At 37.7% G+C, this 25,640-nt stretch overlaps 1 protein-coding gene across 10 annotated transcripts in view; it reads left to right on the plus strand.

Annotated features, from left to right (window-relative positions):
* The window catches only part of LOC132042097 (sorting nexin 2B-like), a 40,251-nt gene that overhangs the window by 10,989 nt on the left and 3,622 nt on the right, over positions 1–25,640 (plus strand). For 6 of the 10 annotated variants that reach the window (XR_009411353.1, XR_009411354.1, XR_009411355.1 and 3 more), the window contains exon 4: positions 6,054–6,140. Coding sequence is in view for 3 of the 10 variants with exons in the window: in XM_059432721.1 (XP_059288704.1) it covers positions 6,054–6,140 (87 nt within the window). In the remaining 7 variants the exon portion in view is untranslated. Of the gene's footprint in view, positions 1–6,053; positions 6,141–7,210; positions 7,404–14,805; positions 14,930–25,640 lie in introns of all 10 variants that reach the window. The other 4 variants (XR_009411349.1, XR_009411350.1, XR_009411351.1 and 1 more) reach the window with 2 other exon arrangements.

A 25,640-nucleotide genomic window follows, 5' to 3' on the forward strand; every position in this document is an offset into this window, starting at 1 on the left:
GGAGTCCAGACAGAGGAGCAAGAAACCCGGTATTCTATGGAAGCTAGACATCCAAAAAGCATATGATCATTTGAACTGGAGCTTTCTAATCAATATGCTGGAGAGAATGGGGTCTCGTACTAGATGGATCAAATGGATAAAACATTGTATTATCTTTGTAAAATTCTCAATCTTGGTTAGGAGAACTCCTTGTGTGTTTTTTCTTCTCAAAGAGGATTGAGACAGTGATATGATCCTACTTGGCACACCTCATTTCAAGACTTACATCCAAGGCTTAGATATGGAACTTCAAGCTCAACAAGCGGCATGGATGATAAGGATAGAGTTGAAGGCCTTTGGAGGCCCATACAAGCCCCACAATGAGGCCTATGATGTGTGGGAGGTGACTTGGGAGTTGATTGAAGATGAAGCCACTAGAAAGGGGACCAAATGTGCAAAGTGGCCAAACGTGCAAATAGGGACATTTCTGCAAATTGGCTACACTTGCTAACTTGGACAAGATCGGGAGTTGGCTATTTGTGCAAGGAAGGTTATGCTTGCAAGAAGGCCATGCAGGCAAGGTTGATTAGAGGGCCATCTATGCAAGGAGGGGCGTGTTTGGCCAATTCTGGCCAATTCTTGAATTGAAGACTACACTAAGAAGACTAGCCAAATAAGGCCCTTACTTCATTAAGGGTAGCATTGTAATTGCCTATTAGTCTTCTTTACTTAGCTTGTATATATAGCTTGTCTTTCATTTCATTACTTAGATTTTGATGATGAATATTTGAGTGATGATAGGATTATCATAGTTTGTTTAGCTAGGGTTTAGCTTAGTTTAGTAAATTTAATGGTAGATTCCATTGTTGGTTTGTGTACCTTTTATGTCCATTGATATTCATGAAGAGATTGCCATTTGTGGATTCAAATCGAATCTCTTGCCTTGAGTGTCAAATAGTAGTGGTTCTTTTAGGATCAGATTCAATTGGAAGGGTCTAAGTTTAATATACTTAGGTTTGTCCATAAATTCGCCCTAATTGGGTCTTGCTTTTATCCTCTAGTCCTCATCCCCTTTTCTTCGTATCTTTAAATTCCGCGTTTTGGATTGAATTGGTTCTTCCCCAATTCGATTCGTATCAGACAGGGTGATCCTTTATCCCCTTTCTTATTTATTCTGAAAATGCAGGGTGAGTAACATGTTACAGACAGCAAAGGTCAATGGTTGGATCAGGGGGTTTCAGGTCGGTGCAGGAAACATGGAATTACTCATTTGCAGTATGCAGATGACACCCTAGTTTTCTGTGAAGCAGTGGAAGAGGAAATTTTAATCCTAAGAACTATCTTCATCATCTTTGAAGCAGTTTCAGGATTACACATTAATTTGGGCAAAAGTTTTGTTTACCCAATTAATGAGGTGGCAGAGGTGGAGAGCTTGGCAGAGAAATTAAGAGGTAAAATAGGGGAACTTCCAACTACATATTTGGGCTTGCCTTTGGGAGCCAAGAGCAAATCTAAAGGTATATGGAATGGAGTTCTAGAAAAATGTGAGAAGAAGTTGTTCAACTGGAAAAGCCAATATCTTTCCCTTGGGGGAAGATTGACCATGATCAACAGTGTTCTAGATGCTTACCATCCTACATGATGTCCCAGTGATCAAGAGAATTGACACTTTGAGAAGGAGCTTTTAATGGCAGGGCAATGAAGACGAGAAGAAATTCCACTTAGTCAAATGGGAAGAGGTGACTGTGAGCAAGAAGGCCGGGGGAATGTGTATCAAAGATCTGAAATTGCAGAATCAAAGTTTGATGATGAAGTGGCTATGGAAATTTGCTATAGAGGAAGACATGTTATGGAAGGAAGTTATTATTGCTAAATATGGACTGGAGGACAAGTGGACAACAAACATGATTAATATTCCATATGGTTGTACTGTGTGGAGGGCAATCAGGAACGTCTGGCCAAAAATGCTTGCAAGGATCAGATGCAAATTTGGTAATGGGGTAAAAGTATCTTTCTGGAGTGGTGTCTGGTTGGGTGACACAGCTTTGAAGCAGAAGTTTCCTGACTTGTTCATTCTTAATCAAAAGCAACAAGCTATTGTTGTTCAGATGTGGACTGGACAAGGGTGGGATCTAGATCTTTGAAGACACTTGAATGATTGGGAAATGGAGATGATAGCAGAATTTTACAATACAATGGTAGTGTTCAGGAGAGAGGGATACTCTGGAATGGAAGAAGGATAGCAAAGGGATTTTTACAGTGAATTCAGCATACAAGGACCTGAATGTATCAAGTTTTCAGGAAGAAGGATGTCAATGGAAGATGATATGGAAGACAAAAATACCTCATCTATTTGTTTCAATTGGCTATTGGCACAAGAAGTTGTGCTGACTCATGAAAATCTTAACAAAAGAGGTTTTCATCTATGTTCTAGATGTTTTTTGTGTGGGGAGCAGAATGAGACAATCAATCATCTTTTCTTGCATTGTAAGTGGACAGATCAACTGTGGAAGATGTTTATTAGCCCGGAGAAGATCAGATGGGTGAAGCCTGGGAGTATAGAAGGAGTGCTAAAGTTTTGGAACAGGGATGGGAATGTAACAAGAAAGGAGGAAAGATGTAAGATTGTCCCATCATGCGTATGGTGGACTGTGTGGAAAGAGAGGAATCAAAGATGTTTTGAGAACAAGCAGAACAATTTATAGAAGTTCAAGATGAATTGCTTAGCTCTTTTTTATTTTTAGTATAAACAGGAAATCTTAGGCCAGACAGAAGATATTTTTGATGTGTTAGATCTCTTGTAAGAATAGAAAACAGTAGAGATCATTATTGTAAAATGTAACTTTTTCGAGGGGGACTACATATTTAGATGTAGTATACCTGTGGATATCAACTGTTACAAGTCTTTTAAAAAAAAATATTTATGAAATAAAACTTTCTTAAATTTCATATTCTTCGCGTCAATTATGTTTGTAATTGACGTTTATGCCACCTTACACTTTAGGTGTTTATTAGACACACTTTTAATCTAAGTTACTCGGACTCTTCGAAAGTGTTGCTGCACCCGTGTCGGATCCTCCAAAAATACACTACTTTTGAAGGATCCGACACGCACCCGACAATATTTTAGGAGAGTCCGAGTAACATAGCTTTTAAGTAGGTTGTGGGTGTACAGTGATTCCCGTGGTCGAGGGCACTGTAAAAAGGATTTAGGTACAACCTCGGGGGTAAATATGTGTTACTTCTAGAGCTGTCCCCATTAAGAGGAATACAATGTTTTTCTTGTTTTCTATTCCTTGTCAATTTTATTATTGTATATACGTATATTCATTACTCTCTCCGTCCCATTTAGGTGACGCGCTTTCCTTTTCAGTCAGTTCCAAAAAGAATGAATTCTTTCTATAATTAGTAACCATTCAACTTTAAATTTACCTTTTTACCTTTACTGAAATGATTTCTAGCCACACACATTTCTATGTTTTGTTTTAGATCACAAGTTTCAAAAGTCTTCCTTTATTTCTAAAACTTCGTGCCCAGTTAAACACCCTCGTATAAATGGGACGGAGGAAGTACTAGTTTTTGAGTGTGCGTGTATATCCCATATTAATGAGTACCCAAATTTTGAAAATCACATTTGTTAAAAAGAAATGTGGTTAAGTTGTGAAATAAAAATTGAAGAAAAAAGTGAAAGTTTCTAAAAATATGAATGTTGATCCTATTTATTTTGCTGAATGAATAACAATTTCTTGTGTCTCTCTATGACAAGTATTTGCTTTATCATGTAATCAGAAACTCATATTTATTGGTTGTCTTTGTTGCTTAACTGGTATAGACACATGTGAAGGGAATTAGGACTTAGGAGAATGTTGCATCCATAAATTTCTAATGATTTTTTTGATAAGAAAGAGCTGTTTTGCTTAGCTTACTGCATTTTTGAAAGGATTATATATAGTTTTTTTGGATGATCTGGATTATATATAGTTAGGTTATGTAGTTCAAATAAGGAAATGATTGACATAAGGTAATATCTTAATCAATTTTAAAGTTCTAAATGTTAGGACTTCCTACATATCCAAATAAGGAAAATTTAGTAACCAAAACTTTAGTTAATTTCAAAGTCCTAAATATTAGGAAAATAATTAAATTGCAATTTCATTCAACGCAAAATCAATTTTTAGAGGGTAAAAGAGTATATCAACATTTCATGTTGGTGCTTCCTGCTTTTATTATATTACTATTATATTATACATAAATACAAATCTAGATAGGAGTACTTCTAATTGGTGACGATGTACTTTAAGTGAGGAACTAATTTTTTTATTTTTTTTAAAAAAAAAAGATGTATTAAGTGACGAATACTTTCTTTCCACCCAGCATATTTGTAATTGTTTTTTACTATCTGACAGAGCTGTCTGATTTTTCCTCTACAGTTTTCTTCAAGTCTTCGATGCGCTTGTAGGTATAATCCAGAGCTAATAATTCCTTTTCAGGAAGAGCTAATATTGTAATTTATTGATCTTTCTCCGCAATAAAATCACAACTGATATAATGCTTTCAGTCTCTGTAAACAAATTGATGCTGTACTTTTATTATGTAGAACTACCTAAACTTTAAAGATACAGTTAAGGACTCTATCATCTATGAAATTTCAAGTGAATATCCGTAGAACTTTCTCTTGTCCTCTGTCTTGCAAATTGCTCTATACTTTTTCGCTTCGACAATCTTAGTCATTCTTAGTAGGCTGACAATCCTTATAAATCACAATCTTAAACTAAGATTTCCACTTTTTCCTTACAATAAATGTTGGGTACACGATGGTTGTGTTTATTTCCATCTCATTTGTGAGTAGCCCTTGCACTTATCCATCAATCATCTATTATGGTCATCTGAAACTATATGCTCTATTCATGCCCAAATCATCCCAATACTATTTTGCTTATGAATAAGTTGCCTTAATGACAAATTAGGAGTTATCTAAAATTGGAGGGCCTAAGTCTAACATTTATTCTTACAGGCGTATACAAGTATCTGACAGAAGACTCTTGGCAAACACCGGAGTCACTGTAAGTGTAATGACAATAACTATACCAACTAGTTGGTATAAACAAAATAGAACTTATTCAGGAAATCTTTAGGATAGTCTGGAATCAGAAATCACAATCATATAATAAGGTAGCAAATAACTGGGATCAAAAATCACAACAAAGTTTAGTCCCTGCCATTATCATTGTGTTTGGTGGAGAATGGAGAGGGAGAAACGTAAAAGGGGTTGAAACGTTCCTTTATCCCATGCACTTCTACCCACCCTCCCCATGTCATATCCTTTTAGAGAGGATTGTAATCTGCTGCACTCCTTTCTAATAAAGCCATCGTGAGATGAACCAGGATTTTGACGCAATTATCCAGCAAGAGTTATTACTCTTACTAAGGAAGTAGAGTATTGGAGAACACCCAAAAGAAAAAGAAAAGAAAAGCTATTAGTCTTACTTAAGAAAGATAGAGAATTGGAGAAAACACTAGAACTATGAGAAGTTGGAGAGAATATACATTTCATGGTAGGAGTAAAACCATCAGAATCAATTTTCTTAAGCTACCTTGAGTTTGTCTTGGCAGTCATCCTGCGAAAGATAGAACTAGCACCGGTCGTACATGAACTATATGCTAAAGTGGAAATGGGACTACTTAAATACTTTGTTCTTAATCGTGCTGAGCTAACTTAAAGAGTGTTATATATAGAGTTATGTTCATATAAGCGAAGCTTGTCTATTTAAGCTGGACTGCTAGGCTCATCCTAGGCTTATCTTTGCATTCACGCAATTGCAGGCGCCAGCCATAATCTTATCTTGCCATGTGGATGCATATGTAGTTTCTTTTCATCATCTTGTTGACGTGGATGTCTCCAAGAAATTTTCTTTCTGACCCTCTGCCTCTTTTTTTGTTTTTTTTGTTTTTTGTTTTTTGTGAAGTTAGTAATTTCAGGTGTTATAGACTTATTAAGAAAATAATTTCAGTTATTGTGTTCTCATTTACTGTTCTATTGGGAGCCCTTATACAAATTGTTTCTCTGGTTGCAGGAAAATAATCGAAGTGAGATAGATAGAATAAATAGAGAAAGGCATGTTGACTTTGTGAACATGTTGAGAGGATTTGTAACTAGTCAGGTATTTCCTTGTTCATATGACTGGTTTATCTTTTAGATAAATTGTTACATTGAAGTTCGATTTCTTGTTTGTTGTTAGTAACAGTGTACGAAAGCTCAACCTTGTCCCTCTCCTCTTTTTTTCTTTTTTCTTTTTTAAGAAAAGGCCACTAAACATGCTGCTTAGTGGTAATTTATTAAAACCAAAGAGTCTTACAGAAAGCAAAGCAAAACCAGCTAACCAACTGGTTTGCAAAAAACAAAAATAGCTACAACAGAACTACTACAAGCATTATCTACTGCAGATCCCTGTGCCCTGACTTGATACCATCTCACACACCTAAGAGCTCACCAGGTGCTATGGATCAATAGTCTAGAGAAGTGAACTTCAGGTTATCAAGGATGGAGTGGAGTTTGTCCTGTAAAAATTCAATTTCAGTAGCAATCTTCAGCATCATTAACATTGTGCCATATAGATACAATTCTGCAGAAACTACTGTATGCACATTTGGTAACATAACAACAGAATGAGCATGTTAGTATGCGAATACCACACACTGTTACATCACCAAAGATGTACACAATAATTTCCAGATACTTTACAGCTTCATGGCAATTTGAAAGTAGCAGACATTAGCTTAGCGTGCATAGCTTATAACCTCAATATTATCTTCCTGTTGAACTTATTACCTGCTCCTTAGCATTTCTGAATCTCAGCTAAGGAATTTGAGCTTTCTCTGTATTAATAATCTGCTTGGCCTTTAGAGGAAGGTCATTAAAATTGTTGAACTGTTGATCACCTGCAAAATAAAAAACATGGTGAGTTAAAAAATCAGCTAGTCCATTCCCTTATCTGAACACGTGTTCCACCTGGACCACATGATCTCTTCTCAACAAGTTAATGTCCTTCACCACCATTGCTATACTCCAAGGCACCTCCCATTCTCCAGTTAGAATCTTTTTCATTGACATGGAATCTGTTTCCATTTACAAGTGGCATGTAGTGATGAGTAATTCAAAATTCCAGTCCCATCTTCATAGCATATGCCTCAGCAACCAGATTTGTGCCATCACTTATTCTCTTTGCTGCAGCATATCTCAGGTCTCCATCATTTCTAACACAAAATGCCACAGAACTTGGCCCTGGATTCCAATTGATGTGTAGTCCAGAGATTCCTTCAAAAAGAACCAAAATGACTCTCAGGTGCCTCAGTTGCTCCTCCTCAGCATCACAGAAGATCAAGGTGTCATCAGCATATTGGTGATGAGTAATTTCCTGATGACGGTTAGCATTACTGGCCATCTGAAAACCTTTAATCCATCCTTGAACTTTTGCTGGTTTGACCATAATATTCAATCCTTCCATGACAATTATGAACAAAAAAGGAGAGAGTGGATCACCACCCTGTCTGAGCCCTCTATTAGCATTGAAAAAGCCTTCAGGAGATCCATTTATAAGAACTGAGAATCTGATAGTGGAGATGCAAAACTGTATCCAACTGATCCATTTCTTTCCAAAACCCATTTGGTGCAGCATCTTCAACAAATAACTCCAATTCACATGATCATAGGCCTTCTTTATATCTAATTTGCATAGAACACCTGGCATTTCTTGCTTTAGTCTTGAATCCACTGCTTCATTGGCAATAAGAATAACATCCATTATTTGTCTACCTTTTATGAAGGCCATCTGTTGTGAGTCCACCAACTTCTCCATAAATCTCTTGAGCCTTTCTGTCAGTACTTTAGCTAGTATTTTGTAGATACTGCCTGTCAAGCTTATGGGTCTGAAATCTCTCTATTCTTTTGCACCAGTCTTTTAGGAATCAGAGCTATGTAAGTTGCATTGAAACTTTTCTCAAACATTCCTTTGGCATGGAAATTTTGAAAAAAACCCCATAATGTCTTGTTTTACCACCTCCCAACATTTGATAAAAAAATCCCATTGTGAAGCCATCTGGCCCAGGGGACTTATCCATTGCACATATCTTTAAGCAGCCTCAAACCTCTTGCTCATCGAAGCTGTTTTGTAAAAATTCCTTCTCTTCTTCAGAAATAGTAGGACAGTTTGCAAAGTTGCTTGAGGGTCTCCAAGCTGCTGTCTCTGTATACAACTTTTTGTAAAACTGAACTACTTCCTCCTTAATTCTTTCTGGTTCTGTGATCAGTTCTTTCAGAAACAAAAGCCGGTCAATGTTTTTTTTGAAACTGGTAACTTTGTATTCCTCAGCGTTAAGGGTATGCTGGCTACCTCCAAATATTTACACTTTACTGAAAGAGAAATACTTACAGTAATCCTAAAAGGTCCACTAACTGAACTTCCTCTTCTACATATTGTTCTTTACACCAAAAACTTAATGAGGTAATGACCTTCCATTGGATCTTCTGCAATGAGCTTTCTCTGCCTTTAAAAATTCTATCGTTTCTTTCCTTCCAAATGTTCCACCAGATGCAGGCAGGAACTGTTTTTCACCAAATCTTCTGGCTCTTGTTCCCTCCCCTTCTTATCCAACAGCTTAGAAGGTCTGCAGTGTGTTCAGGCATAGTCCAGTTCACCTTAGCCAAGTTAATGAACAATGCCCAGACTTGTGCCGTAACTTTACAGTGAAGGAAAAGTGAAGGAAAAGGTGGCTGTTTGTCTCTAAGGCCTCCTTGCATAACGTGCATCTTGAAGCAATGTTAATTCCTCTTTTCTGCAGTGCTTCATGAGTCAAATAAGCTCTCCAAGCTACCAGCCAGGTGAAACACTTCACCTTAGTTGGTGCCACACTCTTCCAAATGGATTTCCCAGGTCCTGGTGTCCTCCATGTTATTTCAGTCAAACCCTTGTTGTACAATCTGTTCACAGAGAACAGGCCATCTTGATTATGCTTCCATGTCAATTTATCTGGCTCAAAATTAGTTCCTTGAAATCCACCAATTACTGTCAGTAGTTCTGCTACCCATGCTATTTCCCAATCATTTAAAAGTCTTCTGAAGACTAAATTCCAGCCTTGGGGAGACCACATCTCCTCTATTGTACTATCTGGATTTGTGCTTACAGAAAATAAGCCAGGAAACAGTAGTTGTAATGTCCCCTGTCCACTCCAGTTTTCCTTCCAGAAAAGAATCTTGTCAACCCTACCCACCTTGTAGTTAACATTTGCCTTTAGAGCCAACCAGAAAGCTCTAATGGTCCTCCATACCCCCACACCATAGGTATTTGTCACCTCATTTGTACACCATTTCCCATTTTGGCCATTCTTATGTTGGATCACCTCTTTCCATAGGGCATGATCTTCCTGATTATATCTCCATAACCATTTCATGAGTAAGCTCTTGTTCTGTACTTTTAGATTCTTCACCCCTAATCCTCCATGCATTCTGCTTTGTTGAACTACTTCCCAATTTACCAAGTGAACTTTTTTTCCTCATTGTTTCCTCGCCATAGAAAGTTTCTCCTTAGAGTGTCCAAAGCCTTAACCACCTTGCTTGGAATAGGAAATAAGGACATCACATATGTTGGCAAAGAATCCAAGATCGAGTTGATTAAGACGAGTCTTCCTCCCAAGGATAGGTATTGAGATTTCCATAGAGTTAGTTTCATTTCAGTCTTCTCTATATGCCATCCCAGATTTCCACTGCTTTGTGCATTGATCCTAGAGGCTTTCTAAGATAAACAGTAGTAGGCAAGTTCTCAGTTTCGCAATTCAAAATGCTTGCAAGCACTTGGATTTGCTGCACCTCCTTGACTGGAAAGATACTGCTCTTCCTCCAGTTGACTTTCAGCCCCGAACATGCTTCAAAAACCACTAGTATTACCCTCAGATGGCAGATCTGTTCCTGATTTGCCTCACAAAAAACTACTGTATCATCAGCATACAGTAGATGGGAGATTTCCGTAGCCTCATTAGCCCTGTTTCTCACAATAAATCCTCTGATCCAGCTATTTTGAGAAGCAATTCTCATCATGCTGTCCAAGCCTTCCATAGCTATAATGAAAAGGAAAGGGGATAAAGGGTGCCCTGCCTGAGCCCCCTTTCTGATGGAAAAAAACCCACAGGTTCTCCATTTAATAGAATAGAGAACCTAGTAGTTTTAATGCAGAACTCCATCCACTTTAGCCATCTGCAATCAAACCCCATTTGTCTTAAGAGTGTTGATAAGAAAATTCCAGTTCAAATGGTCATAGGCTTTTTCAATATCCAACTTGCACGTCACTCCTGGTTCTTCTCCTCTAAGTCCGGTGTCAATACACTCACTTGCTATTAAAGTAGCATCCATAATTTGCCTCCCCTTTATGAATGCCATTTGGTTCTTATTGACTAACTTGCTCACCACTCTCTTTAACCTTTCTGCCAGCACTTCGGCAATTATCTTGTACACACCAGTGATTAAACTAATGGGCCTAATGTCCCTTAGTTCAGTTGCACCCACCTTCTTTGGAATCAAGGCCACAAAGGTGGCATTGAAACTTTTTTCAAACATCTGTTGAGAATGGAAATTCTGGAAAGTCAGCATCAAATCCTCCTTCAAAACATCCCAAAATGCCTGAAAGAAGGCCATTGTGTATCCATCCGGGCCAGGTGCCTTGTCAACAGCACACAGTTTGATCCCTTCCTATACTTCATCTTCTTCAAATTGCCTTGACATCCATACTTGTTCTTCTCCAGTAATGCTTTGGACACCTTGAATGTTCAAGTTTGGTCTCCATGCTTCTCTCTCCCTGTAAAGGTTCTGATAGAATTCTAGAATTGGATTCTGAATATTCATAGGTTCAGAGGAGCTAACTCATCAACCATTAAAGTGTCAATAGTGTTGAATCTTTTGTGAGCTGTGGCCATCCTGTGGAAATACTTTGTGTTTTTGTCTCCACTCTTGATCCATTGCACTCTAGATCTTTGTCTCCATGCTATCTCTTCATTTCTAGCCACTTCTTCATACTCCATAGCCAACTGAGCCTTCTGCAATTGCTCATCTTCAGTTAGAGGTCTTTGTTCTTGAATGACTTCTAGGCTGCCACCTTGGTCCAGTATTTTGTCTTTTCTTTCCCTCCAATTTTCCTTATTCTCCTTGCTCCATTCTTTAAGTTTCCCTTTTAACAAGTTCAACTTTGCAGCTAACTTGTAGTCTGGTCTTCCTGTAACCTTAAAGGAGCTCCACCATTCCTGCACTTTGCTTCTGTGGCCACCTTCAACCACCAATTTTCAAACTTGAAATAAGTCTTCTTAAAGGACCAATCTCCACATCTCAGCATGATTGGATTATGATCAGATCCCAGGTTTGGCATTACATCCTCTTTGATCTGTAGGAACATTTCATCCCAAAGTGTTGAAAAGAGAAATCTGTCACTCCTAGAGGCAGTTCTGTGATTTGACCCCCTCTCCAAGTATAGGATCCCCCAAATAAAAGAGGATCCACCAACTCCACCTCATTGATGCACTCAGAAAATTCCTTCATAGCACCAGATAGCCTGCTACATTCAGTTCTCTCAGATGGGAACCTTGTGACATTAAAGATCCACAAACCACCCAAGAACCCTCACATAAAGCCCTCATAGCACCTAGCTCCTCCCAGAGTTCCCTCCTTACAATTCTCCCACAATCAGCATAAACTGTTGTCATAAACCAGATAAAATCCTGATTTATGCCACACAGTTTACAAGTTAAACTTTGGCTCCCATTTTCCACTTTTCCCCTCTCCAATACCTCTTATCCCATAACACTATAATGCCCCCCTATTGCCTAATGACTCCAGCCATACACCTCCCCACCCATTTGTTTCCCCAGAGTTGTTGTAGATAATTTCCCACTTCCCTACTCAATTTTGTTTCCACCAGAACATAAGTATCAGCCCCCATTGTTGTATGCTACTCCTTACAGTATTCCTTTTACTCTCCCTATTCAACTCCCTCACGTTCCAAGAAACTGTTTTTATCTTCATTATAAAGGAGTTATTAGTTTCCTCCCCCTACTTCTTAATTCACTCCTTGGTTCCCCATCTTTGAAATTCATATCAAATATCAAATTCCTTAGCTTCCTAGGAACTATCTGTTTATCAACATTATGTAGCTGAAGTTATCTCTTTTTCTCTCGTCTGGTCAATCTTTGTGAATAAAGCTTCGGCCTCCCTAAAGCAACCTTCAAATGCTGCTCCGAATTCCTGGCTCATCCTCACAATATTACCCTGAACCCACAGGTTCGATCTCATCACTGCTTCCTTTTCACATTCAGAAAAGTCTGTTTGTAAGGGAGTAGGCTCTCCCAGTAGAGTTATCTGGTTTGTGTTCCCATGTTCTTCAATTTTCTCTTCATCCTCTAGACTTTCAGTTGGCAAGGCCATCTGCCCAGCTTCTTCTCCAAACTCTTGGTACTGATCCAATCCTTTATCTCCTGCATCTGTCCTCCCGGACCCAATATTTAAATTCGCCACTTTCTTGAACCCTAATTTGGGTGGAGTGGTGATTCAGAAGAGCAGGGAGTAGAAATTGCCTCTTGCATGTTGGTAGAAGCTTTCCAATTGGCAAAGCACTCGAGGAATTTGGATGACATCTCTTTCAAGTTGTTGAAGTGATTCTTATAGCCGGCTACAGTGGGACTATCGGGAGTTAAGTTCTGAAGAAGATGCACGTGACCTACCACGTGATTCAATTAAAGCTGGTCCCTTTTCAGACTCATATTGGGCCAATTAAATTTATTTGGGCCCAGAATTAATCCCTTCGCAGATCCACCATAAATCCGGCCCATCTCCTTATTTGAATTTAAACCTACTGCACGTGCCACTGCAGAATCACGTGCAAAGTCAGCATCATCTGACTTTTCCTTCGGCTTAGCGACTGTATCTGTACTGTTGCCCAGTGTCTTCGATATCTGCTGGAGAGACAACTCTCGCCGGAGATTCCACCCAAACCTGAAGGGTAAAGAGAAGTCTGCCTTGCTGCATGGTCACTTCTTTAGGAACCTCTCTACCATCTCCTTTGACTCTGATTCTAGCCCACTTTAGATGATTCCGGAGTTGAGTCTCTTCCTCTATTTCCAACCAGCCTCCACAATAACCACCAATGACTTTGAAGACTTCAGATGACCAGAATTGGAGTGGCGCACCCACAACCCTAATCCAGACGGAATTTGGCATATTTCCTTTTTCTATGACTCTTGATAAAGGAGACCACCACTGAAGATTGATTTGGGCTCTTTTCCAATGCCACTCCCCTTTCAGGATTTGCTCAGCTATGCTTTTGGATGGAAATTCAAACAGAAATTGATTTTCTCCCATGACATAAATATTGAGCCCATGGATCTGTTTCCAAGTGGAAGTAGTCCATCTTCACATGTCAGACAATGTTGGAACTTCCTCATTTACAAAGTGACCAACTTCTATAAGAATTCACCTATCCCAATAACAAAAAAACCTCAAACATCTACCAAGTGCCATATTCTGATGATGTGCCATATCGTCCTTTATCTGAATAACTTCTCCCCTCTTTAATGCCGAACCTCCAATCACTTTATTGTTCGACCATTTACAGCTTTTAATTGCTTCTGCATATTGGAACTTTTTGTCCACAAACCTAGGCTCCCTTACATTAAATTTGTCGACAAAATCATTAATGAATCTACCAATCTTGTTCGCCAGATAGGTCCAGCCAGCATTAAACGATACTTCGGGTATGATTATCACAACTCTCCTTCTCCCTCGTAAACTGATAATGCTAATATATCTGCCAAAGCCATTAAAATTCGTGGAGCAAAAGGTCTCAGAGAAACTATCTCTTCTCATCCATCTTCTCACTACATTGCCTCGTACCTTTGATGCCTCCCTCATGTTCTGGACTATCCATTCCAACGTCTTCTTGTTCAAAGAAACTCTTCTGATGAAATTTTTACCTCTTTCGGTCCAGTCAAACCAATGTTCTGCTGTGTTTGAGGATCTAGTAATATCATAAGACTTAAAGCCTACCGCGAAATAAATGCTATCGTCCATCTCCTAGAACGTTGAAAGAAAAGGAAGTAGAGTGAGAAATCCGGTGATCAGAAGGACCACCGGAATTAGGGACCTGAGTCACAAAGCAAGTTTAGTGCATTGCCTCGGGATGCTTCATGAAGTGCTTCTTTCGGAGTTAAACTTCCGTTTGTCCATATTTCGAGAAAAAGTATCTCTTGTTTTTCATTCCCATTCCCATAAGAATGAATACTATGATTCGCGCTTCGAACAGGCATGAATACTACATCTATAGGATAACTTCCATCTTGAAAGTTTTGTGGCGTTTTTATAAGATATCCACGATTTCTCTCTATTTGTAATCCAATACAAAAATCAATTGGTTCCGTTAAACTAGCTATATGTTGTGTATTATAATTAAGATTTTTCTCAAAAAAAAGCTGGTCAATGTTGTTGCACCTTTTATGAGCATTGGCAGTTTTATGAAAAAAATTGGTGTTTCCGTCCCCTTCCTTGAGCCAGATGACCCTCGATCTTTGCCTCCAAGCTACCTCTTCATTTTTCAGGTGTTCTTCATATTCCAGAAAGAGAGAATTCTTTTCACCATCTCCACCTCTGTTAGAGCCCTAGTTTCCAGAACACTGCCAGTGCTGCCAATTGAGTCAATAAATTGATCTTTTGTATCTTCAAGTTTCCTTGACTACTGTTGCTCCATTCCTTTAACTTGCCTTTCAAAGCTTTTAATTTGCAAGCTAATATGTGGTCAGGTTTGCCTGTGTAATCAAAAGAAGTCCACCAGCTCCTGATTCTGTCTACAAAACCATCAGTGCTCAACCACCAATTATCAAATTTGATCATACTTTGAGTGTTCCCAGGCACCACATTGCAAAGGTATAGGGACATGATCAGATGTTAATCTCTATAAGGTTTCTTGCTTAATGTTACTGAAACTGTCATCCCATTCCCCTGATATCAAGATTCTATCAATTCTAGAAGCAGTGGTGTGTAAATCCCCTCTGAACCAGGTATAAGCGCCACCTTCCAGTTTAGGATCATTAAGACACATATCCTCTATGAAATCTGAGAATTCCTCCATAGCACTGGATCTTCTGTGACAATTCCTTTTCTCAGAAGGAAACCTTATTATATTAAAATCCCCACAAATTGCCCATGGTCCTTCCGTCAAGCCCCTCACATCTGCTATCTCCTCCCATACAACTCTCCTTTCCATTTGACAATACACCCCTGTAATGTGACAATCAAAACTTTGCAGAATAGCCTCAAATTTACAAGTCAGAGTATAAGAGCCAATCTCCAAAACTTCCCCTTTTCACAACCTGCTATCCCAAATCATCATGATTCCCCCTCTAGTGCCACTAGCTTCTAAGCAAGCAGACTTTGCCCATCTTCCCCGCCAAATTTGTTTAACAAGATCTCCTACTTCCCCTTCTGATGTAATTCAAGATATGAAAAGTCAAGAAATTGACAAGAAATTAAAGGATAAATAGGTTGACACAAAGCAAGACTACTATTGGCAACTAAAGCTCTTCAATTAGCTAAAACCTCCAATTGTCATATAAACTAGCACCTAACCTCTTAGGGTGATCTCAAGGGAATCTAAGTTCCCAAGCAACCAACCTCTCAACAATCTCACAATAAAAGGCTTCAAACAAGCTCTCAACACTCAATGTGTATGATAACATCAATATTCAACATAAACGAAGTCTAGAGAAATAAAAAGGTCTACTATTTATACTAGATAGGAAAGAAAGCTAATGAGCTGGTACATATCTACCCTTAATAAAGTAAGGGCCTTGTTTGGCTAGTCTTCCTTTTTGATGAAGGCTTGCTATTTAAGGAATAGCCTCATTTGCATGCATGACCACTTCTTCACACACACGGCCCCTTGATGCTCTTCCTCCTCCCATGCAATCATCAACACTTGGAATCCCCGTGAAGGCCCTAACGTGTACTCAAGTACATCCCTCTTCATGAACAGCCCTTGATTGGTTTGAAGCTCACGTGTTTTGACTCTTTGTAAAGGGCCTTGATGCAACTTGGCTTGTATCATTCTCCCCTTCTTGAAAAGAATTTGTCCTCAAATTTAAGGGGTCATCATCATCCACGATCATAGGAGAGAGATCACACACGTTGAAGGTGTTATGAACTTGATATTTTGGAGGAAGGTCAATCTTGTAAGCATTGTCATTGAGTCTCTTAAGCACTTCAAATGGACCATCTCCTCTAGGCTTGATACTTGGTCTTCCTTTTGTTGGGAAACCTCTCCTTGTGAAAATGCATCCAAACCCAATCATCGGGCTCAAGTACCACTCTCTTACGACCCTTGTTTGCTTTCCTGGCTGTGTCTTGATTCTTCTTCTCAAGGTGATGCCTCACCTTCTCATGCAATTTCTTCATGGCCTCGGCCCTTTTGTTACCATCTGAACTCAAAATAACATCTTGAGACAAAGGGGTTAGATCAAGAGGGGTTAGGGGGTTAAAACCATAAACATCCTCAAATGGAGACATGCCAATAGTACTATGAATGACTCGATTATATGCAAACTCAACTAAAGGCAATTAATCTTCCCAAGATGTCAACTTTCCCTTACTATGGCCCTAAGCATAGAACCCTATGTCCTATTCACAACCTCAGTTTGGTGCTCGGTTTGTGGGTGACAAGAAATAGAAAACGACAATCTAGTTCCAAGGTGTCCCCACAATTCCTTCCAAAAGTGGCTAAGGAACTTAAGAGTCCCTATCACTCACTATGGTTTTGGGATACGGTCATGACCTTTCTCTATAACTGCTACTCGCATATAACAAAGACCTCTTTATAACAACCAAGGTTTTTCGGAATCGATTTTTTATGTTATATTTTACTTCTCTATAATAGCATTTCACCTATAATAGCAACAACCAACTTTATAACAATACGCTCTTTGTAAAATTACCCCCCATATAACAGCTATCTTTTTTTTTCCAGTAATATAATAATTAACCATCTTTAGCAGGTTTTTTCGGAAAACTCTATTTATTCTGGTGTGGATGGCAGGCAGGCCTATATTTCTTGGTTTTAATAGGACTCCTTACAAGCGTTGTTTCTATCTACTACTATCTAAAAATAATCAAGTTATTAATGACTGGACGAAACCAAGAAATAACCCCTCCCGTGCGAAATTATAGAAGATCCCCTTTAAGGTCAAACAATTCCATCGAATTGAGTATGGTTGTATGTGTGATAGCATCTACTATAACAGGAATATCAATGAACCCGATTATTGCAATTGCTCAGGATAGCCTTTTTTAGCTTTTAGGGTCTATTTTTTAGTTCAAGATCCCTCTTACTAAGTGTAGAGATTTTGACCAAATATTTGATCATTTAATACACTATTTATGACAAAAAATATCACATGAATATATATATTTTCATCATTAAACGATTTTCCTTTGTTATACAAAGTGTGACTAAGCTTGGAATTTGGCAATTAAAAATGAAAATTAGATTTTATGCATCTTTTTTGCCTATAACAGCGAAGTATTATTTAAATGTCAATGCTGTTATAGGTGTATAACAGCCATTCTCTATAACAGCTGAAAAATTTCGGACCCAACGATGCTGTTATAGAGAGGTTTGACTGTACCATGCAATTTTACCACATTCTCAACAAACAAGGATGCAACATGAGGTGCTTCATCACACTTATTACATGCAATAAAATGAGCCATCTTTGAGAATCGGTCAACAACAACAAAAATGCTATCTTTTCCCCTCCTAGTCCTTGGCAAGCCCAACACAAAATGCCCCATGACGCATCTAGCTAAAAGACCATTGTCCTTCACTCCATTTGCTGACAGACAGAGATACTTCCTTCAGTAGTGCTGATGGCTGCTTCTTCAGAATCTAAAAGGTCTCATGTTGCGTCCAAAACTTCAGCAATCTAAAAGGCTTGCTAAACTGCTGTGCTTGGTCACCACAAGTAACATTGGGGCGTGATCAGAACCTGTTCTGGATAGATGATTTACTTCCAATTGGCCAAACCATTCTTGAAAAAGATCATTGGTGAGCATTCTGTCTAGCCTTTTAAATATTCAATCATTACCAGCTCTTCCATTCCACCAAGTAAAGGGCTTCCTTTGTAACTAGTCTCAGTTAATTCACAAGAGTTCAAGCAAAAAGCAAGATCTTCATATTCATGAGGATATCGTGGTAAGCCTCCAATCTTCTCCTCCTCATTCATGATCATATTGAAATCCCCTCCTACTAACCAAGGAGTGTTCATGTCATTAGCTAAACAGTACAAACTATCCCACAAATCAATTCTCTCAATGGCATCACATTTAGCATAAACTAAAGTTGATATCATTGATCTATTGTAATCCTATAAGAATAGTTTAATAGTAATGTACTGTTCAATATCCTTGATAATCTCTACATCCACAGAGTCATCCACAAAAAACCAAATTTTCCCATTGCAGTTGAAGTTGGCATACTTCATTCCTAGCCTTCTTCTGTACTTTTGAATATGCCTAGAATATTGGAATGGTTTCATCCAAGCAATAATAATAAATTTATGATGTCTGTGAAGCATCTGAACTCTGTGAAATGCTTGTTGGGTATTCACAGATCTTATGATCCAAAAAAGAGTTTTTGATCATCATTTAAAATTAGATTTTGTAGCACCTCTCCTTGGTATAACCCTTGTTGGCTGAGAATCTGTTGTATTCTGTTTTTTGGACTTCCTGTTCCCCTTTTGTTGAGACTTTGGAGATAGACCTGCTTCCCTGATTACATGTTCAAAAACCTGATCTACTGATCCCTTTCCTTTTGTGATTTTGCTTGAACTTATCTTCCCTGCATCTGCACTATCTCCATCCTTCTCTATATCATGGAAGACAATATCATGCAATGTCTTAAGAGGAGAATTCTTCCTTTGTATGCAAATTTGCTTTTCATTATCTTTGGAGATCTGGACAAGTAGCCTGCTCATTGATTGAGCTTCTATTCTTTGAACTATCAACTGAAGGATAAGATTTATAACCTCCACTGAACCTCACCAGTCATGAAAGATTGATCAGCTTCATTCATCTTTACGTCTGTAACCATCTCCTTTGGAATAAACCCTTTCTGATGCTGCTTAAATTCCTTGGTATCTTGTGACCTATCTGAAGGATCAATTTGCTTAACAGTGTTGTCCTTCTCCTCCTCTGGACCAATATGTGATTGACTGCCTTCTTGGTCCACTTCATTTCCTCTGGTGATTCAACTGATTGAATACTGTCATCACCAACTTCATGGGATGCATTAGAAGCTGTGACACTCCTCTCTTGAGAACTATCCTTCTCCATACTTGCATTATCTGTACCGTCCTCTTCTACTGTTTAGACTGTTATACCCCCATTTAAACGGGTTAACTTAGAGTATAACATATTGGAGATTCCTATTTTGCTTATTTAAGGAGTCGCCACCTAATTAATTTTAAGGTGAATTAGGACACCTATTTATTTAACTAAGGTAAAGCCTAACTCTACCTCCGTTAATGGTCTGCTTAATTTCAGTTCTAGGTAAGGGTTCTAGATTATCCTAAAGGGAAGGGGTTAGGCATCCTTTAGAATCCGTTAACTACGGTTTACCGGTCAAACTTAGGTTAATTAATTAAAGTTAAATAAGATGCTTAAATTTAAGAAAATAACTTATAATATTACTAAAGTTTGAAGGAAAATATAGTAATGCTTATTTAAAATAAGACCTAAAAGTGTAAAAAAAATGCTATTTTTAATCAAGACTTGGAGGATAATTTGCATGAAAGAGAGAGTTCAAATGCTATTTAAAATAAGCTATAAATATTGCTAAACTTTAATAAAAGAAGCTTGCAAAAATATAATTATTAGCCAATTTAAACTTGACATAAAATTATATTATGTGTAGAAAATCTAGACTTGATATAAAGATATTAAAAATAATGCAAATGAAGCTTTAAAAATCTATTGATTAGATATGCTTTGTTTAATCTAAACTTTTTCCTTTTTTATAAATAGAGTGCAAAGGGTGATTAATTTTCTTTCTATTTTCCTAACTTTATCTAACTAAGTTTGTAAAAAATTATTTAGTTGGATGGATTTAGAAAGAAACAACGTTTATAAAATGTATTTATATTATTATCTCTATATTAATGATGGTTCGAAATCTTTAAGATAGTCAATATGAATTATGATTTCCTATAGCTTAAATATATATACTTATGCCACTTTATAAACCCATTATCCTAAAAAGATCTATATTATAGGTATTGCAAAATAATTTCAACATAATAAAAAGAAAGAAACTCGGGGAATTAATTATTGGTCTTCTTAACTACCCGTCACTAAAACTAAACCCACTAATCTTGCTAAGGTTCATTTAAGCTAATAAAAACAAACAAAGAGTTAGTTGCAGGATTTAAGTACACAAAATAAATGAGGAAAGATAATATAAGTGGCCCAGCCCATTTTTTCAAAAAGAAACAAGGCTGCTGCAATGGGCTATGGTCGGAAATGGGTTCAGCCCATTTTGGGGCCTGTGGGACTGTTCACGCCGGCTGGGCTTTGGTTCAGATTTTTTTTTTTTTTTTTGCTGTATATTTTTCTTGGCTGCAAACGAATGGCTGGATAGAGGAGAGGATAACATTTCGTTGGGCCTCGGCCCAACATTGAATGCGGAAGACGAACGAGTCCCTCGGACTCATATGCGATGGTCATGCAAAGAAAGGAAAAGGATTAGTACCTAATCAACGAAAGATCAAACATATAAAATGTAAACCTAAGACAATTCAATTGGTTATGTATATATATTGTATATTCAAATATATCTCATGTATACACATCCATAGGGATATATAGAAGGTTAATATTGGAAAGCTTTCGCCCCCGCCTTCCCGATGTTGCACAAGTTCCAAGGGATTTCATGAATCCCAGGCATGGCTAACACCGGGGAAGGTTCAAGCTTAATCCATAATGACCAACTAATCTCCCCATAAATGTATTAACTAAGGTATACTGGTCATATACATACATATACATAACCGAACATGCTATATTTGCAATATAAGAGCATATGAAATTTTAAACAAATGCAGGAAAACACAATATGCTTTAGTGATGTAATATAAGAACGTGCTTGAACCAAATTAATCAGAGGAAGTACAGAATTCTAAAAGCTAAACTGGATCAGTAAAGATTTAGCACAACAAGAAGGCATACGGGACAGAGCATAGCTACGGGTTTGAGGATTAACATAAAACACTTTGATCCTATTTAATTGAAGCTAAGCGAAACAGGAAGCAGATCATCATAGATATAATATAGCTAAATGCAGACAATCTCGAAGACGAGATATTGACGAAACAGGCTTGATATAATACAGATGTGACTGATAAAATCAAATACAAAGGGTGAAGCCAAGCATAGCTGAGAAATAAAAAAAAGCACTCTGAAAAACAGGCATGAAGCATGCCTAACTGTTCTAGGATTTGCTATTTAAAACAGTAATATTCAAACTCAGAAAGTTTCTAAATCAGGAGAGGGAAGGACTAGAAATCCTATAGGGCAGGCAGCAATAGCGATATAGCCAAGGGAATGAGCAGGGAAGTAGAAGCAAGCCAAGAGACATGTCAAGAGGATTCAAACAGTACAAACAAAAGTGGACATTTCCGAAACAAGCTCATAACTTAGTCCAACATGATGAACTTATTTCTTCATTTCCAGTTGACCTCAACGGCATATTTTAGTCAAATAATGAAGTATATATCATGCTTCAAACCAAGTTCCATGACTTAAAAGGGAGATAAAGCTTAACTCGAACCGATACCAACGACCAAAACAGCATACAAAAGCAGTCATACTTATGCTAAGCTATTATACAAGACTTCACATGAAACAGCATTCATAGTCATACTACGCTATCATATCAAACAACAGCTTAGCTAGAAAGCATCTAAATGAGCATACATAATTGTATTGAACTTTCACAACAACAAGATCTCAACTAAACTGGCATATATAGCATATGGACCCAAATTGACATGCAGGTAACATACAAAGGCCTGATTAAGCAAACTACAGATTAGCCAATACACATGGCTGGCTATTTATTAAACAAATAGGCTAAATAACTTATGGCTAATCAGAATAAGACATGATTGAACCATTACAGACCACATAATCCAAGAAACAACTAAGCACATAGACATAATTAGCAAAATACCAATCTAAAACTAACATGTGACATATAAGTGACTCATGTAAATCATAACTCAGCACATGACTAATCCCACTAGCATACAGAAGCTAAACAACTTCAGAAATGAATTAGAACAAGATTAATCTAACATCAAATAAGCATCATGCAAACTGGAACACTACAAACAGGAACTAACTAACAGATAACCAACTAGCTAAAAATTCACATAAACAGTAATAAAGCACTTAAATGACTAAAAAAAAAAAAAAACTAAAAAGGAGGCAAATTACCTGCTTCGGGTGCAGCGAAGTGAGGCTCGAGTTCCCGATATGCCCCGAAACACTTCAAAACTCGAACTTGTGTATACTTGAATTCGAACGAATACCCGAAACAAAGACACAACAGGATTTTAATATATTTTTTATGACTCGACCCTGACCCGTATTGCAACTCTAATTCTTTTCTTTTCGGGAATTTCCGCCGCTAAAAAAAAGCCCCCTTTTGTGACCTCAAAACCGATTATTTATATGGGAATTTCTAGGGTTTTGCTGGGCTTCAAAAATTGAAAATTAGGCGGGATTTTTGGTCAACAACCTCGATCAGAAACCCCAGGAAGAAAACAAAATCCATTAAAACTTTTGTACCCGAAAATAAAAAGAGAACTGATAAAGCAAGATTTGCTTCACAAACGGACGAAATCTATTAAAAGGATTCAGATCGAAGCAGAGGGGAAAGGAAGCAAACAAAAAAAAATTGAACTCGTCAACGGTTGAAACACTGACGGGGAGGGACGAAGGTATTAATTTCCTCCCTGGAATGGCCATGCATGGCCTGTTATCACAAAAGAAACTCTGGGAATTTGCTAAAATCGTCAAAGCAGAGAGGGAAAAGAAAAAGAGGCCATCTGATAGGATTCGAGACAAACAAATTTTGCGTGGAAAGGGAGTGGACGGACTGTACATGGCTAAAGAGAAAATTAGATTTGCTAAAAATGGCGATGAAGAGGGAGAAAGGGAAAGAGAGAGGAGAGAGGAGAGAGGAGAGAGGAGAGAGGAAGGAGAGGAAAGGGTGGGTGCGGCGTTGATGAGTATAATTAGGTTTAGAAAAAACAGATAGTGGCGTGGGCCGGGTCGGACGGGTAAGTTAGTGGACTGGATCAACTAATTAAAACATGGGCTGGGTAGGATGGATTAGAATATTGGGCTGGGTATTAAAATGGGCTGGTTTTAATGATTTGGCTTTTAGCCCAAATGGTTTTAGGATTTAAAATGGACTGCATTAATATAAAAATATGTAATTATTGATGCTTAGATAAAAATGAAAATTATATTACGCCGCAATAGCCGTGCATTAATATTTTTAAAGTCAACAGTAAATAAACGCTATTATTTGATTTTGCGAAAACAAATGCGATGCGTGTGCATAATGCGGTAAAAATGCTGAAATGATTATAATGCAAATTATGATAATGCCGGTAATAAAATAATAATAATAATAATAATGATGATGATAATAATTGTGGTGACAAAATAATAACAACTTGTAACGGCAAAAAATAATAAAACGCCGGTATTAATAGAAGCTAATAATTTTAGTAAAAAATATAAATAATTATTTCTTAAATTGCTGAAAATGTGAAATGTGAATAAGTATTTTGGGGAAGACGGGACAAAATCGGGTGTCAACATAGACTTTTAGTGAAGGATCGAGTCACAGGACGATGAACAGGAAATTCTAAATCAATTAACTTCGACTTTCCCTTGCCTTTGTTCGAATTCCTAGTTCGACCTATTTTGAATATAAATTCAGCTCGTTAAAGGGAAGCTGAAACCTTAGAGTTCAATGGAAGAGAGAACTCCGATCTCTTGTTTTTGGTTAAAATACGCTTCCTGTTTTATACCCCAAATCCCCCTTTAAATAGGGAGTCTTATTACAGCAATAGGAAGTCTAATCCTTATGAAACTAGGAAACATAAATCCTTTTCTAGAATAATAACAATAGCTAAACCTAATCCTTAAAGCTAGGAAATATAAATCTATTCTAGAATAATAAAAATAGCTAAACATAAAGCTGCTAAAATATAATTAAATACTTAGTTTAATTGGTGCCCTCAAATGCATCCACAACATCTATCCTTACACTCCATAGTTTTTCCTGTTGCTCATGTTGCTGAATCATTTTATCTTCTTCACCAATGCTAGATTGCTGAGATTCTTCCACTTTATCCTGGTTGAAAGATCCTTCCACCCACTGCTTAGTATTCATTTTTCCAACCTCTGCTGTGTATCTTTCCTGGTCCTTTGTAGGTGAACTTGTGTTAACCTGATTGACATGATTCCAGTCACCTGATTCTCCTCTGATTGCTTCTGACTATCAGCAACTTGCTTCCTCTCAGATAAATGATTCTTTACAATTGGTTGTGCATTTTCCTGGCTACCTTCTATTATGGTATCATCTTTGTTTTCTATCTCCTTGTTGATCATATCATCCTGTTCATGTTCCTGGAGGGCCTCAAATTTGTTCTTCACTGTCACTACATTACTAGTTCCATTTTGTTGTTGTTTCATCTCCTTTGTATCTTTTGATCCACCTTGCACCACCTCCTCACGAAAAACTCTACCATCTTTGATGACATTCCACTGTCCCGGATCTCCCACAATTTTACCACTAGAAAGCATCCTTGCAGATTTCTTACTGTTGGGGTTCTGATAGCCAGAATTTCTCCTTTCCACCTGTTGATCCTCCATTACCACTTCTTTGCACTTATCAACTTCCTGATTGTTAATTGTGTTCTCTCCTTGAACAGCAAGTTCAGGATGAAGATATCTACACTCCTCTTCATTGTGCCCTTGCAATCTACATTCACAACAATATTTGGGAAGATAATCATATCGGATTTCTACCTTCAAAATTCTAACTTCTTCTGTAACATCATCAATCTCTATGTCAACTGATGTCGGTAAATCAGTCAATAAATCCACAAGAACCTTCACCTTTGCACAACTAGGTCTGGTACGATTAACAGTAGCTAGATCTAGATGAAGAGGTTTCCCTACTGCGGAAGCTAGGGAAAACAGTGCCTCCACATAAAAGGCGGGCAATAGATTCGGAAACGAGATCCATGGTATCATCTTCGGCGTTTCTTCATCTATTTTAAATTTTGAATCATATATCAATGGGCGCATTTGATATGAATATCCATCCTTCGACTGGACATAATATTCCCCTTTCGACATTAGATTTAAAAAATCCTCCATTAATGATAGTCTAATCAAAACATGTCTATGTCTGAACAATCCAATTTGGCACTCACCTTTAATACCACATTGTGATGGTATTATCTTCCTTAATTCTTCCATCTCAGGCCATCCATGAGAATTGTCC

This window comes from Lycium ferocissimum, unplaced genomic scaffold, assembly GCF_029784015.1.
Source record: "Lycium ferocissimum isolate CSIRO_LF1 unplaced genomic scaffold, AGI_CSIRO_Lferr_CH_V1 ctg1328, whole genome shotgun sequence".
Classification (NCBI taxonomy): Eukaryota; Viridiplantae; Streptophyta; class Magnoliopsida; order Solanales; family Solanaceae; genus Lycium; species Lycium ferocissimum.